This window comes from Lampetra planeri, chromosome 3, assembly GCF_965212315.1.
Source record: "Lampetra planeri chromosome 3, kcLamPlan1.2.h2, whole genome shotgun sequence".
Classification (NCBI taxonomy): domain Eukaryota; kingdom Metazoa; phylum Chordata; class Hyperoartia; order Petromyzontiformes; family Petromyzontidae; genus Lampetra; species Lampetra planeri.
This window is the reverse complement of record NC_136109.1, coordinates 2,733,320-2,750,812: the sequence shown is the minus strand read 5'-3', so window position 1 is coordinate 2,750,812 and position 17,493 is coordinate 2,733,320. Positions and strand designations below refer to the sequence as shown.

General features: G+C 40.7%; 1 protein-coding gene across 4 annotated transcripts in view; it reads right to left on the bottom strand.

Annotated features, from left to right (window-relative positions):
• Window positions 1-17,493, bottom strand: part of LOC144736356 (neogenin-like) — a 224,647-nt gene that overhangs the window by 49,374 nt on the left and 157,780 nt on the right. For 3 of the 4 annotated variants that reach the window (XM_078619017.1, XM_078619020.1, XM_078619019.1), the window contains exons 19-21: window positions 16,236-16,343; window positions 13,840-14,034; window positions 3,555-3,587 (exon numbers count right to left, since the gene is read on the bottom strand). In XM_078619017.1, the coding sequence (XP_078475143.1) occupies window positions 3,555-3,587; window positions 13,840-14,034; window positions 16,236-16,343 (336 nt within the window). The remainder of the gene's footprint in view (window positions 1-3,554; window positions 3,588-13,839; window positions 14,035-16,235; window positions 16,344-17,493) is intronic. The other variant, XM_078619018.1, reaches the window with a different exon arrangement.

The window sequence follows — 17,493 nt, the reverse complement described above, 5'->3', positions numbered from 1 at the left end:
CACTAAATGAAGTTCACTACACAGGTACATAGACACAGGCAGACCTCACTTAGCACAAACTCATAGAACATTGATTCGAAATAGCACTCTGTCCTGGAGAAAAGGTTTGCTAAAAAAAATTAAGAAAAAAATGTACAAGGTGCTGAGGAATGAGAACAAGCAGAACTGGCCGATGAAATTCACCCACCACCATCATTTGCTCAGCTCATGAGAGTGACTTGCACTCTCAGCCAACCAGACCCGACCCCTCGCGATTAGACTATCACGATTTATGCTCACGATTTTTTTTTTAAAGCCTCGATTCGTTTAGCCAGCTGAGAACTCACGAGGCCAGAATAGTCTCAGGCTCCACCTAAAAGAAACCTCACCACAGAAATTTAGGCTAAGGGTATCACTAAGATAACTAAGTTCCTGAAGTTCTTCTCTGAGTATGAACTGGATTGAAAGCTCAGCAGCTCCAACGTTCTTTCCCACTGCTGCCTTGTATCTCATCTTATTTTAATTTATTTCACACCTTGACCAAGGCGTTGAACAAATAATTTACTATTTGTAGAGCAAAATAGTGTGATGAGTTGAGTTGATGAGAAGGATGGTAGTACATGAATATGATGTATGAAATAAACGGTTATGAAAGTGACAATGAGTGGGTAATGTTGAGTGAGTATGATGGAATGGGTAGGGAAATTTACCAGGCTCTCATAGGTCCATCGCTCTTTCTCTCCCCCTGCCGCCACGGGGTGGATTTCCACATATGCTAATTTCTCTGCTCCAGCAGACCTACCTCTCTCTCTGCCCACCCCTCTCTCTCTCTCTATTTAAGGCCACGACACAGAGAAATTGGGTCTCTGTGTGTCTATGTTGTGTCTATCTCTGTGTGTCTCTGTGTTGTCTCTCTCTGCTTGTGTGTCTGTCTGTGTGTCTCCGTGTCTGTGTTTTGTCTCTCTCTCAAATTTAGTTCTACCTGATGACGAATGCTTGTGTTGCAATCGAAACGTCGTACTCTATTATTTATTTGATTTTATTTCTACGTGACTTTACCGAAAGAACCAGAGTAATTCCTGCAGTCAGGAAAGCTTCAAATCAAGGTAGAATGACTCCTTTTAGCATCAATTCGATTAGTGCTCACTTCTCCAGCAATGCATTTTGAGCGTGAAGAGAGGTCTGCCTGTATACAGACGCCTGCACAATAAATCAAGCACCATTTAAGAGCTTGTAAACTATAATATCGCAACTTAAAGCTTTCGTGGCTGCAGGAATTCATATTCTTTGGGTCTTTCGGTAAAGCCACGTAAATAGAGAAACGAGAAAAAAAATTTGTATGATTATTTTTCATTATTTTTCTATCTACGTGGCTTTACCGAAAGACCCAAAGAATATAATATCGCACTTTGTCGGTACATACATATACTTGGGTTGCTGAACAGTTATCATAAACCAATAATTGGACTCGACTGTCATAGAATAGATAATCGAATGCAGTGCAATTTTAGTCATTACATCCCTGGCATGCTCGTTTAAACCACAAAGCGTTCATTTAGTTACTGGACTGTATGTTCTGACAGACACATACAAACACACATACAGGACTGCGCATTTAATTATAGTATTGAACGACATTTTGACCATTGTCATTATCTGCCATTATCAACCACTGCTGGATGAAGGTTTTCCCAAGCTACAACATCTACATCTCTTACAATCCTGCTAAGTAATTATAGGACGTGTAATAACACCTGCCATGAGCCTGATTTCATTGCTCCATCTCCATAGTGGGCATCCTCTAGGCAGTGCCGGATTATCCTAGTAGCAAAAGTAGCATATGCTATGGGCCCCGCGCTAAATACTTTCAAGCGATCAACTCCGGTTCAGTGTTTCTGCACTTGCTCTATTACTATAGTACTATACTCAATGGCGGAGCCAGGATTTTCAGGTAGGGGGGGCAACCCCTCCAGCAATGAAAAATGATAGGAGTTCTAAGTGAGTAAGGACTTGTCACTTGCTTTTTATTCGACGCGTGTGCAGCGATGGCACAGCCATTGATCGAGGGTCGAATTCGAACCGCGTCGTGTGATCGGCATCGTGCTCGCTGAAGGTGAATAATGCCTTCAGGGAAGTCGTGTACTGTATACGCAACTGCGCACAATTCTGTGAGTCACTTATAACTGCTTTGCCGTTACTTATTGACAATTATGGACTCAGACTATTGCCCAATCATCTCATAGAATCCCTGGCACATAATAATATGCTACACAGTGGCAGTGGGAGTCGCAAAATGCTGATTTATTACTAATAAACCCCAATGACCCGATCGAAATTAGGGATTTCGATCGGATCATTGGGGGGGCACGTGCCACCCCCCCCCCCCCCCCCCCACTGGCTCCGCCAGTGACTATACTGCCTTCAACTTTTATGAACGACTGGGTGTTTAAGGTTAGCGATTTGTCATATTATCTGGCTGTATAGCAAATGAAAAATACAATTACTTTACTATGCAAGTTAAAAATAAGTACTCTTTGGGTCTTTCGGTAAAGTCACGTAGATAGTAAAATTAAATTAAAAAATCACGACGTTTCGATCGCAACACAAGCAATCGTCTTCAGGTGAAAAAATACAGCAGGCGGACTGCTGAGGCAGGAAGAAATGTAGCGAGAGAGCTACTGCAACCAAAGGTTAGATAGGTTTGAAATGGGTACAACCCAAGGGTAAGTGGGCGGGACTAGAGATGGAATTTGCAAGTAAATGTAAGATCGCAGAGCTAAGCATACCTCGGCTAATCATGTTTGCATTAACCACAATACTTGTGGTCAGAATGCCAACAAAAATAAAGGAAATGTTATGTTTCACTGCATTGATAATAAGTCATAGCACATTATAGTATTGCTTTGAAGCTTTCGTGACTGCAGGAATCCATACTCTTTGGTTCTTTTGGTAAAGTCACGTAGGTATAAAGTAAAACATTTTTATATATAAAATAAAAATATAATCATATATAAAATAAAATAAATGTATACCTACGTGACTTTACTGAAAGAACCAAAGAGTATTATAGTATTGCTTAAAGGATTATATGTTGTCCTAAATAATTGACAACTGTTATTTTGTCAAGCCAGAAACTGGTATTTAGACGTAAAATGTACATTTTCTTTGGAAGTAAAATGTACTTAATTGACCACATTAAATGGATATTGTAATTATAATTATGGAAATATGTGCATGTTTGGTAGTTTGAATTCATGTATATTTTAGAAAAATTACATTTCAGTAATTCCAGATTAAATATATACTGGGGAGCTGTAGAAGTTCATCCATCAACACTGTAAGCTGCCTTAATGATGACACTTTCTCACAGTCGGAGTAATTACAGCAAGCACTGCGTGTGCACTCTTGTGATGACACCTTCAAAGGGTTTGGACAAATAATATTTACAGCTGTAGTACCCAATACCATAATAGATCCAGTGATTTTACAAAATGATATCACATAAAATAAATACAACATTATACAGAAACATAGATGAAACAGGTTTCAAGGCAAGACAGCCATAGATGTTTTACCTTGATCATTTGCCATTTTGTCAGGTGATTCAGCTTATGGATTACAAAGGAAGAGAAAGAAAGAGACATACATGACTATTAGGCACATCATCACAACGGAGTGTAATGCAGGAGGCATTTCATAAAAAAAATAGCAGGACATGCCTATTGCTGCATCACTATAATATTCTCATATTCATTGCTACACTGCTGATGGGAATACATGTGCAATTATAGAACAATTTTTCAATGCCAGGATCTTGTAAGCTGGTATTTGAGGTCAGCCGCACGGACTACCCAAATAATTAACTAATTAATAAAGTCACATTTATAAATTAACAATAAAATTGACCAGAACACTGTTCAAACACTATATATGCTGCATGCAGTAGGACGGTGTGTGTGTGTGTGTATTAACAATTCTAAAGCATGTGTTTCACTGTTGTAGGGAATTTGAACCCATGCACTTGAATGCCACGCTCATCCACGTGCTCTTTTCAGAATTGTTCTTTGAAATTTATTTACACGTAAAACAGGACCCTTCAAACAAGTGAAAACCTTTACCTTGGGTTTAAAAATAAACCATCTTCCTCTGCAAGTGACTCGGATTACACCCTATATAGTGCTTGTAATATTTAAGTGTTATTAATTTGTAAACATTACATTGCAAATAATTCATTATTTGTTTTTAAGTATTGGCTAACATGCTATTATTACATGTAAATGTAGTTAAACGTCGGTAATTATGCATTACTTTCAGTATGCGAGACATCCCCGTAACTGAAAATACTCTCATCCCCATAAGTTTTGCTTGAAGTGGTTTTCTGTATATAATGTGGTCAAAAGTTCAATGGATTTAAAATGGAAGACATGCCAATCACATGTTAAATCAAGGTCCAGCAAAGTAAATAACGTACAGAACAAAAATGCACAACTTCAATTTTACAAAAAAAAACATTTTACAAAAAAATATGAATGTAAGATTTTTTCAATATGATAGTTTAACATTAAGCTATGATTGGATTTGCTGTTATTTGTACATGAAAAAAAATACTGCATGCTCACAAAGTAATTGTCTATCTCCATATTCAAAGTGGTGCTGGGTGATGAATGTCTCCTTTGGTGGTCCCGTGTTAGTGGTTGAAGAGCCACATTTCTACAATAGGAATAGGTCGATCCGCAGAACACTCACTTTCTGATGACCCACAAAGTGATGCTCATATTATTCACTCCAGAGGGTTGAATGGATAAGTCAACCAAACATTTTTCGTTTGAAATCAAAATTGTGAAACATATTAAATGGTTATTGTGAGATTGACAACCGAAATATCCAAATCGGAGGCAGCTAAAATCTATCTATCTCTATATAAAAGTGAAAAATTGCGTGTGGGTTTGTGTGTGGTCACGCGCTTGGCTCTCCAACGGTGCGGTTTACGTAAAAAAAAAATAGCCAGATACCACGCCGTAAGCCCCGCGGCCAGCAAGCGCGATTCCTTTTTCACATCCTTCAACTTTAAATTAGTTTAATTAGCGATTTAGTGCGATTTTTTGAGCGCTTCCATTTTATTTATTTATGACGCGTGCACGAACATACCAACTCACGCGGCTTTGGTGGGGGGAACGGCCCATGGCAAGTCGCACGCCTCCGGTGGGAGTGAGGGGGACATTTTATTTTGCGTTATAAATGCAATAAAAATACACTAAACGCCGACTTAAATTCTTCACTGTGTGATGTCCACCCCACCCCGATGCGTGCAGTGTACTAATATATACAGTCGCTAGATGCTACCACTATAGGCTGTGGATATTACTGCAGAGTGGCCGTGGACATCGTGGCTGGGGGTGGGGGTCAGGTGTAGCAGCCCAGTCCCAGCCTGCCAAGGTGCCGCCACCTCGGCTGGCTGGACAATCTAGGCGAGGCCTGAGGCTCTGCATGGGACGACGCCTCACCACGCCACTCTGTCAGGTGAATACTTTGTGCTATACAGTTGATAAATACTGATATAGAGTCAGCATGTACTACTGTCGTGATAGCAGGTACCACCGCAATCAGTATGCACTGCTGTAATCATAGCAGGTACCACCGCATGGGACTAGGCCTCAACACGCCACTCTGTCAGGTGAGTATTTTGTGCTATAGTCGATAAATACTGCTATAGAGTCAGCATATATTACTACTGTAGTGATAGCAGGTACCAGTCAGTATGCACTGCTGTAATCATAGCAGGTACCACCACAGTCGGTATGCACTGCTGTTATCATTGCAGGTACCACCACAGTCGGTATGCACTGCTGTTATCATTGCAGGTACCACCACTGTATGTACTGCTGTAATCATAGCAGGTACCACCACAGTCAGTACACACTGCTGTTAGATTTTTAAGAATAGTTTTGAAATATGTTTAAGACCCAGGCAATGCTGGGTACTCCCGCTAGTATATACTACTGCACAGTTATGCTGACAAATTTGAGTCCAAACCGTAACCTAGATTGCATCGGCTAGACAACATGTATGGTGGTTGTGCCACTAGTATTCTTTGCAATTTCTTGTGTACGCCACCACTAGAAAAAGAGCCAGCACAAGAGGAAGCTCTAGAGATCCCCTCTAAACGGTATTTTGGCCTACGCTGCCCAGATGTGTTGGATTAGGCGAAAGCACCTAGCTTCATCCTACTACATGCGAGCTGAATAACTGTGGTGCATTCATTGACACTTCTGGGTTGACAAGAGGCAGGGAGATTGAAGAGACTCGTTCATTGTTTCAACTACATCCCATGGAGATCGAACTGCCAACCTCTGAATTCTAACCATTACACCACAGCATCATCCCTGACTAAATATAACAGAGGGCTCTTTATAAACAATTATTTTGTTTCAGTGGCTATTGGACATCATATATTTTGGTGCTATAAGTGATTACTTTGTTTTCGATGGATAATTGCTAATATGAATATTTGAACAATTCTGGAGGTCAAGTTCCAATAAATTTTGAGTATATTAAATGGAATCTTCATTGAATTAAATAAACTTTCAAATATATGATAAATTACACTTTTCTTGTGCATGACATAGCAATACAATTATACTTTTTCTGCATGTTATGAAACTTGTATGTTAACATTTAAGATTTGGGGTAAATGTAGTTTTCAAACCTTAGTCTTAACTAAATGATAACTCTTCTTATCCAAATCTCTGTGGGGTCAATGAAAACTCCGATTGTTCATGGCTCTATTCTTCCTATTATCTGCGACAATTTCCATAAGTCTATGCGGAATGTTATCCTGTTATCCACAAAAAAAAATCCATGGATAAGGAGATGCATGGCAAATACATCCGATTATCTGCAGGTTATCCACAAATCTTTTTATTTAAAAAACGCGTTGTTATAAAAGTGCATGGACAGCACTTTCTTGATCACACTTACAACACAGACATGAATACCCTCAGATAGAGACACACAGAGAGAAACAAGGAAACAGAGAAAGGCACACACACATTTCGATTTAAAGCTTTCGTGACTGCAGGGATTCATCTTCTTGGTTCTTTCGGTAAAGTCACGTAGAAGGGAAGTAATAAAGTCACGTAGAAGGGATGTAATAAAATAATAATAATATGTTTTATTTTTATTATTTGATTACCTCCCTTCTACGTGACTTTACCGAAAGAACCACGAAGATGCACATATTGAGACACACACAGATATACAAATACAAACATCCCCTGCATAGCCTTAACAGACTGTAGGGGCAAGTGCTGCTGTTAGCGAGCACCTATGAAGGCCGCCACGGCACACGAGGGGGTGGGCGGCCAGCACCACGCCCGACCGTCTGTATCCTCACTGGCGATGTTTACACACAACACCAGGTACTCGTTTGAGGCCGAGTTGACCTAAGGGAGGCCAAGGACCGGATCAAATATTCGTTACTGTTGTTGGCCGTAAGCGGGAATCGAACTCGGGTCACCGGATTCATAGCGCAGCGCGCTAACCGCTACACTACCGTTTCTCCCACAGATATACCGATAAACATACAAATATATGAAGACACAGACAGGGAGACACAGAGACATGAAGAAACATGTAAATACATAGATACACAGCAGTTGTTTTGCAGGGAATACTACTCGTGGCCAGAAGAGCCATTTCCCCCTGAAGATTATCCAATGAATATTAGATAGCACTAAATTCCTGAAAGATTGTATAAATGCTAACATACCAATAATAATGGTAGGTTTTTACCCTTTTAACTGGTACAAAACTGACACCTTTATATTTTGCCACTGGTAAAAGAGATCTCATAGTGTAAATGTATACCAATAATAATGGCTGTAAAGATGACTAGATGCATCGTATCACGAGGAGGCATGCAAGTATTTACAAATAAACCATAAAATATATCCCAGTTAACTGATCTAAAGTTAAAGCTAATACACAGATTAAATGGCATTGAGAAACAAGGGTATGATTGGGTGATTGTTGTGTGATCACACAGTTATCAGAAGTTATGGACACTTTAAACAATGAGAACCCATGTGTGGACCATGACAATAAAAGTGTTTTAAAAACAACAGTTTTATTAACAACTTCGTTTAACTCACGGTCGAGAAGTACGTCAATTATGCTGTGCCTGTTCCCACATCAACGCTTACTTTAATTAATAGTTTACTTTATAAATTAATCTTCTATGTACAACTTTTGTTTGTGTGGAGTGGGGGTGCTCGTAACTCGTTGACACGGAGCAGGCGCGCCTGAGACGACACGTGGCGCCTGAGACGACACGTGGCGCCTGAGACAGACCTGTTCTCCACCTGAGGACGGCTGCTTGCGTTGTGGCCGAAACGTCGTGAGAATTATTGTATTGTTTTATTTTTATTATTTTATTATTTCCATTCTACGTGACTTTACCGAAAGAACCAAGAAGATGAACCTTTTCCATGCTGCCCTGTTCTGCGCCATCCCTATTTCCGCTCCCCGGGCCACCATGTCCGATCGCACCACATTGCCCCACCTCTTCTTCTGCCTAACTCTTGATCTCTTTCCTTTCACTTGCATCACTTGCACCTTCTGACCCACATAATTTTCCTGTTGTCTCTCCACATGGTCGAACCACACCAGCCTTTTCGCTCTCGTCTTCTCTGTGATTGCTACCACCTTGAGTCCTCCTTTCACTTCTGAATTTTCACCCTGCCCTTTCTTGTTAAACCCAACACCCACCGCAACATCCTCATCTCTGTGACTGCCATACCTTGATCCTCCCCATTCATCTTGTGCCCCAGCACTCGGCCCCATACAACAACACCAGCCTCACCACCGTCTTGTACACTTTTCTCTTCAACCATTTATACACGACTCTCTGCATTCTGACTAGGATATGGTGAACAAAATACCAGATTTTGAAAGTTCTTGGACATATTTTAAGAACCAGTTCCTAAATATAATTGAAAAACATGACCTCTTCAAAAATGTCAGAATAAAGGGTGATCGTCCATCTTGGTTTGATCCGAAAATTTCTGAATTAATGAAAACTAAAGCTTTAGCCTGGAATAATGCAAAAACATCAAATAAGCTCCCCGATTGTACTAACTATAGAAGAATAAGAAATAGATGTACTTGCCAAGTAAGAAATGCAAAATGTTCTTAATACCATGAAATCATTATAAATTCACAAAAAAAACCCCTAAGACTTTTCTGGCAAACGTTCTCAACTCAGTTGAAAACCAAGGAAAGATAAATATTCTTCCAACTCTGATTTTATGGAAAAGAACTGTTCACAAAAGAAGCCATTGTCAATGTATTTAATTATCATTTTCGATCAGCAGGACATAGCTTTGAGAAAACACACCAGTCAAATCTCTCCAAATATACCACACCACCGTTCACATCACTCACTTCTTCCTCCTCGTGCACCACCCCTAAAAATGTTATTGAAAGTCTTTGGCGCTACTTCTCGTTTAGTCCCGTATCTTAACTGGCTGGACTGCATAAGCTAGCATCAATTAAGATCAATTAAGCCATCGTCATCCTGCTGGACTGCATAAGCTAGCATCAATTAAGACATCGTCATCCATGGGATAAGACGAGTTACCTGCGTTTCCACTTGTGGCTGTGGCAGATCTTATCTCGAAACTCCTCACACACATTTGAAATCTTTCACTCATTCTAGATTTGAAGTTTTCATGACTGCAAGGATCAATATAATAAATAACTCCCGCCCCCAAGTCCACACACCGGCCCCCCTGCTTCTTACAAGAACGTTATTAATCAGCTTATCTCAGCTTAACCCCCCCCTGCATCCCTCCTACCTGGCTCCTCCCCCCCTCTTACCCTATATAATCGCTTGTCACAAATAGCTCTCTCTACTCACTACAGTAATTTTGCTGTGGCTGTTCCACCTGATGACGGAAGCTGGTGTTGCCTCCGAAACGTCGTGATTAAATTATTATTATTTTTCATCTACGTGACTTTACCGAAAGAACCAAAGAGTATGAGTATCTTTCGCTCACTGAAGGGACATTTCCGCTAGAGTGGAAATCCAATCTTATTAGTTCAGAATATAAAAATGGCTCCAAATAAGACCGTAATAATTAATGAATAATCTACATTCTTGCACCAATTAATAAAATGTTCGAAAAAGTACTTAAATCACGAATAAACTGCTACCTAAAAAGTCACAATCTCTTTGACAGTAAACGGTTTGGTTTTCAAGAGTCTTACTGCACCAGCAAAGCAATGATGGATGTATTATATTTTCTCTTCAGTAAACTGGATAAAGGCCACGATGACTGCTGTACACTTTTCCTCGACTTGTCAAAAGCATTTGCTACTCTATGGGAACCTCATTTGCCAGTAAAAATATGATAATTGGTTCTTTACCCTTCTATCTGGTAACAAAACTGACACCTTTTTACAAGGAGTCATGTTTGCATAGACCGCAATACCTGCAGTCATAATACAAACAAAAGAACATAACTCTGATAATGTGCACTGTCCTTGAAGTTGATTGGTCCACACCCGAGACAGCTTTCCTTAGAGCCTAGTCTCATATGGGTTGGACCAGATGACTAGCTTTTAACTGTGCCCATGGCAGGAAAGCCACATGCAGCCGTTTTTTATTTATGTTCAGAATGATAACCACCACATATGAATATTCTTAAACATTACGGTATTAAACGTTAACTTTGATGATAGTATGTACTGTTATATGACGATGCAGCTCAAGGTCCAAATGTTTTAAATACGACTATTTTGTAAATTCTAATTTACAATCACTGTTATCCCTAAATTATTAGCATAAGGTCTGGGTTAAGCATTTGAAGCCTGAAAACTATGGAATTATGGAAGTTCGGTGTTAAAGTACCGAACCTAAGGATCATTCAGGACAACATATACAGTATACTAATTGTCAATTCTACATGACCAAAAATAAGATATATTCAAGGGTGTATAACCAGAGCCACGCCCAACCACCTTTGTCTTTCCAGTGTCGATCTTTACATGCCACACCAGGTATTAAATTTAAGGCTGAGTCAACCTAGAGGGGTAACCAGGACCATTTCAGATAATTGCCACTGTGTTGATTGTGAAGTGGGAATCGAACCCAGCTAAGTAGGCTCAATAGGAGAGGGGACAAACAAAGACATGGACACTCACAGATGAATGGAGGCATTCCCACACCACAGGAGGCCTAGAGAGCCAGGACAAAAGTTGAACTAAGGCTGTCCTGATGAATGCTCGAAGGGCGTGAGTGGGAAGAGCTTTGGGCTCTGACATGGCCAAGGGAATGAATGAAATAAGGTAGAAATTCCTATATAATAGACAAAAATCATATTCGTCAGTCTATGCAGAGGACACATCCAGGGATAGCCCTCATGAATTGCCGAAGAGTTTGAGTTTTGCACAGGCAAAGGCTCTGAGTCGCTAAGAGTTGAGTTCTTTCTTAGTCAGACTCCTCCAAGTGTCCCTGACAGTAGCAAAGTTTTCTTATATATTTTTCATTACGTTTTTGAGTCTCTTGCAGAGCCAAGGACTTCGAGCATGGCCTCAGTGTGCTCAAGTTGCTAGATCGAGCCTGGTGTGCAGACAACCTGCAAATGCGTGGCAGAGCTGATGACCAACAGCAAAACATGCTGATTCAAGGATAGCAGCACACTCCAGCAGTAGATCAAGCATAATGTCCCGACAACGCTGCGGACGTGCAGTGAGCAGCGTGGCTAGAAGCACACTCCAGCAGTGGACCAAGCCTACCATTCAACACTCCCTTGTGGGACTAGAGGTACTTTTCGGGGAAAAGAGAAGATGGCACATTAACTTTACACTCACTCACTATTACTAGTAGGAACCTCCTGGTTACACCAGCCCACAGGGGATTATTGTGTCCGTCCGTCGTGCATCCAAAAATGGGAGGGGTGGGCTGGGTGGAGAGGGTGGGGAGGGGCTGGGTGGGGAGGGTGGGGAGGGGCTGGGTGGGGAGGATGGGGCTGGGTGGGGGGTGGGAGGGGTGGGGCTGGGTGGGGAGGGGCTGGTCACCCCGTGGTACCCTTATAAAACTCAACGTTTAACCTACTCACGCCGGCTTGTGCCTGCCCTCACAGTCGGCCATATTTGCGGAATACACCACGTCGCCGTTGACCCTGGCCATTGACCGAGCAACCCAACGTTCCTACCAGCTCCCTCCGCAGGAATGTGTAACTGCACTTTGTACACGTTGCAGGCCAAGAATAATCTCACCTAACATATAGCACAGATCATAACAAACAAATGATTGTATTACCGCGTTACGTTTGTCTATTGTTTTCTTTAAATCACATAATCATGAGATTTGATCATTGATGTTTTCCAAAGTGATGAGTACGTATATTTGCATGGGTACTGTAGTTCTACTCTGATCAGTATGTTTGTATGTCAATGTAAGTTGATATTAAAGTTGCTTAAATCAAAAAGGGTCTGTGTGTTCCTTTCCTAACTCTCAATTGCGAGAATTGTATCCTGTGATGAGATCTGAATTCTGAGACCTGACATAATTACGCATAAATGCTAAAGCGAGAATCAGTAAATGTTCAAGGGAAAATCATTGATATTATCACGATTGATAATACATACCCCGAGACAATGTGAAATGCAATGATGAAAATAATAACTTGATTCATGCGATAATCTATACATTTATTGTTTCATTAAATTCATTAGTTATCAAGGTGGATTCATAAAATCATATTCAATATTAGCTTCCTGATCATATGCATAATTATCTTCATGATCATATGCATACGAATTAATCGTAAAATGTTATCCATAATAATCATTAACACATACATGTTTATTATATTTAATTAGTACAATTAATATCCCACGTTAATTAACATTTTAACATTGTATTTATAATTTTATATTTTTATTCTTTTTTCAACACAATATCTACAAGACATCAGAATACTCATCCGAAGACTCGGATACTCTGGTTTTTGTCTTTTTTCTGCTGCTCCAGCCTCTGCAGGAATTCTTGCAGCTTCTTTGCCCTTCCCCTCACTGGGTTGGTTGTCATCCACATTTTTGGAGGTTTCAGCTCTACTCCACTTGCTCTTGGCTCCTTCCAAGTGCAGAATCAGCACTTTCACTTCACTCTGAGGTAGCTGACCTAATTAATTGGAGAGGAGCATCCACTGAACGTACTCCTCGTCCTGGGATCTCTCAATGCCAGATGCCTCTACATAGTCCTCATCTAACACTAAAACTGTTAAAATATGCTGTCTGTAAAAATATTTATCCTAGCACAAGTATAAATCCTGGCTGAAAAACCCTCTGTAGGCTAACTCTTAGACTTTGCTATTTGTATTGCACTGGCCCACTGTTTTCCTCAATCTGCTGACATCGTGGGCCTTGCTACTGTGATTGCCTTGTGTAGTGCGTATGCGTCAAATATGAACTACAGCCGGGCCTCAATTAACAAAACCGGTGACACCTTTGTCTTTCCAGTGTTACTGCACAAATCCGTTTCTTGGCACTTGCTGGTGAGAAGAGCGGGGCTCAGAAGGCTCCCCATGGAGCACTTCAAACAGTTTTTTTCTCTGCAGTTTCTAAATGCGTTAAAATAATTGATAAAGTTCTGAATATTTGTGTGTATATTTTGCAATGTCCACAAGCCTACCAAAGTAGCACCGATTTTTAGCACACAGATTTATATAAATTACATATAAACATGCATTTAGTTTGTGCATTGTTGCTGGTTAAGCATCATTAATGGTGTTAAGAACACAGCTGTTGTTCATGTAGATAGTCACTGAATGTGTGGAGAATGATGTGTGGTGGCACCTTTTGGTGTGTGGAAGCGAACAGGGTCTGACACAGGCCCCATTCCTTTGGCATTCCGCGACTGCATGCGGAAGTAGTAGATGGTGTCCAGGGTAAGCTCCTGCACCTGGTGTGATAGGCGGTCCCCCACCACAGGCTCCACCACCCAGTCATGCAGCTGCATGTTCACGTCCGCTGAATAGTAGATCATGTATCCTGTGGTGCGCATGCAAGAGACCCAATTCCAAAACCAGCATAAATGTCACAATACTTAGTAAGAATATAAGAGATGGATGAACTGATGTGAAATTCTTTATCAAGAGCGAGCAGGTGTTATGAAAATGAATAGGTACCATATTAATATATGGCTCTGTAGTTCGAGAGCAAAGTGGTTGGTTAATTTAGGCCCCCAGTATCCCTGGGATCGATAAAATGATTACCACTGTGCAGAAATTATGGAATGATTGCCCTGTTGAAAGATTGTCAGCCATCATATAAATGTCGAATTCCCACCACTGAGTCATGGCTGAGAATTGAGATGAGCACCACCCCATACGCATTTGAGCAAGGAGACACAATTATGATTTTGGGATGAATATGCATCAATTATATAATAACATCCTGCAGAAACGTTTCAAGGAATGTTATTCTTGACAGCCGTGTATCACGCGTGGTTAGGAAGCCCAAATAAACTTAAAGGGGGAAAATCAGGCGGGAATACACAACTAGACCAACCATTTAAACACAGATATGACACAAAAGTCAGGAGATTAAAAGAGCCAGAGGGCATACCGTACAATGCAGGAGAAAATTGAAAAACTCAGCAGGTGAGTAGAGTGAACAGAAATATAATGAGAATCAGATAATTTCACACAGTAGGTGCACTTCTGTACAAGAGGCAGAAGCCATATTACAAGAATATATGGATATGTGACCAGCATTCATGTTAGCAATGAAACAGGAACGTTTCAGGAGCCAGAAATAAAACGGAGAGCAATCATATTGCAATAATGAACAGCGCTAACATGAGAGTACAAAAGCCAGCAGTCAAAAACCTGACATTACATGGAGCCAAATTAACCTTTGGATATGTATTAACATGATATATTTCGATTTAAATCATTATAATCAGAAACATATAAAAAATACATTGAACAGGAAATAAAAATGCTCAGCAAGATTAAACAGCACAGCATTTCAAGTCTAAAAACCCCCGCACTTTGGAAGCAATAGGTTAGTGGATGACACAGATTTGTGAAACTTCCTATCATGCGCGGCTGTAAAATCGTGAGGAGGTGCCAATACAACAATCGGGTACATGAACATTTCTTCAAGGACCTTTGAGTGTTTTTGCCCTGTATGTGTGAGGTATCTCAGGGTTGTATTGTTTCGTTACACATACAAAATGTTAATTAATTGGAGTTTTTAAAGGCTTTCCTGAATAAACAATAGTAGAAGCAACAACATTAGCAGCGCCAAAAACACCACAACTTATAATCGTTATCATCAACACCACGCAAGCATAAGCAACAACATTATCATCATGAACATCATCGTTATCTTCATCATCACTGTGCAAGTATGTACAGATTGAGCCGAGGCAGTGGCGATAGATATCACAGAAGCGATGGAGGAGAGAGCCCGCGTGTTGCGAGGTGGTGGCGACAGACATCGCGGAAGCGATGGGGGAGAGAGCTGGGTCAGATGAAACGTGGGCAGAAGCCCTTGTAACGAGAATCCTGGTTTGCCTAAGGCACAACGGGGCGAATTTAGTCGTTGTTGCTGCAAATTCAGGTGTTTTCAGTGAGAGCAAGTGCAACATCGGTCGTACTTCTCGATTGCTGCACCATATTGATATGGGAGACAGAGCCTGTCCGCCAGAGCTCATAACGGATGCGTCCAGGGGAGAAGGACTATGCAAACAGACGGGGGCTGATGCATGCCGAGTACGCGTGTGGACGATTTGTTTGACGCGTCGTCGAGTGCTAGTTGATTTTTTTTTCCTCACTGATGTGCGAGCGGGAGCACAGGCCATCAGGATTCGAGATCAGAGGTGGAGGTGGGACGTAACCGTCGGTCGCAGCAGGTTGCTGCAAATGTTTGTCCATTGACTTAATCAACTTATTGTTCCAGGTCTAAGCATATGATTATTTTTTAAATCAAGGTTAAGGGTCATAGGTCAAATGTCAATTGCATTTCATATACCATAGGTCTCTATTTCACACAGAATGGGTGCTCACTGGACCCTGCGTGACAGCAATTACTCAAGTCAAGGTTGTGATTGACAGAATGCAAGTCAAATGCAGTTACTTATATGGACCTACATCTTTGTAAATACAAACATTGGGTTCGATGCTGCTTGAAATGTATTTTGCATAGTTATAAAATAGGTGTTTAGATGTTGGATCTCTACTTACCGGTAATCTTTCCATTGGACTCTGCTGGGGGTTGCCAATTGACCAGGACAGTGCGTGGCTTTCCTTCACGGGTCACCACCGTTAGGTCCTTGGGTGCTGATGTTGGAGCTTTTTAGACCAAGACACACAAATACAGGAAAATGTTGTGGTGACATCACCACCGTTCTTCTGTCAGGTTAAGTGCTATTTTACACCATGTGAACTGTTCAAGCCTCGCTGGCAGGTTATGGGACCCCAAAAGCCGGAGGGCAACAGAAAACGAGCAAAATGCTTTATGATAAAAGAAAATGAGATTTTGGAAATATGATGAAAATGCCAAAACACATTCAGAATTCACAGAACATTGGAATAGAACAGCAGAGAACATAACAAACAAGTAAAATTTCGATCTAAAGCTTTCATGACTGCAGGGATTCATATTCTTGGTTCTTTCAGTAAAGTCACGTAGAAGAGAAAAAAGCAATAAAATAATAAAAATAAAACAATAAAATTATCACGACGTTTCGATTGCAATACAAGCAATCATCATCAGGTGTGAAAACCACAGCAAGAACATTATCTTATTGTTTTATTATTTTTTCTACGTGACTTTATCGAAAGAACCAAGCATAACAAACAGGTTATAGAATTTGCAATGATACAACATGAGCATGAAGCCAACCATTAAGGACATTATTGATAAGTCAAAAATGGTAGCCCTCAAGATAATCCCACAATGCATGAAATAGACAGAATCATAAAATTAATGGAAGAATTGCATGCAGATCGCAATAACTAAGAACGTATATTTTAAAGGTGTGGAGGAAAACGTGGAGGAACCGATAGGGTGACTTTTGGAACGAGATTGACTTGAGTCGAGCAGACAAACTCCAGATCATCGTAGATGTCTCTGTCCTCGGCAAATAAAATACAGAAATTGATCACAAACTGGTGCGTTGCCAGTTGCACTTCAGGATAACCAATAGAGGCCAAAAGTAATTGCAGGGACAACTGAGATAGTTAACATCAAGCATCTAGATCAGCAAGTATCTGATTTTAGGCTAACTCTATGCAACAGAAGCAAAGACCTAGAGGAACAAATTGATTAATGGATGCCAGGACTTTACGCAATGAAAGAGCTCGCAGACTAACAGGGCAGTGCATTGAAAATGGGAATGTGCTACAGGACATGTTAAAAACCCGAATAGAGAAGTCTGCAAAGCTGGGAGTTCCAACAAAGATTCGTTCATGAAGCCATCCATATATATAGACACAGACA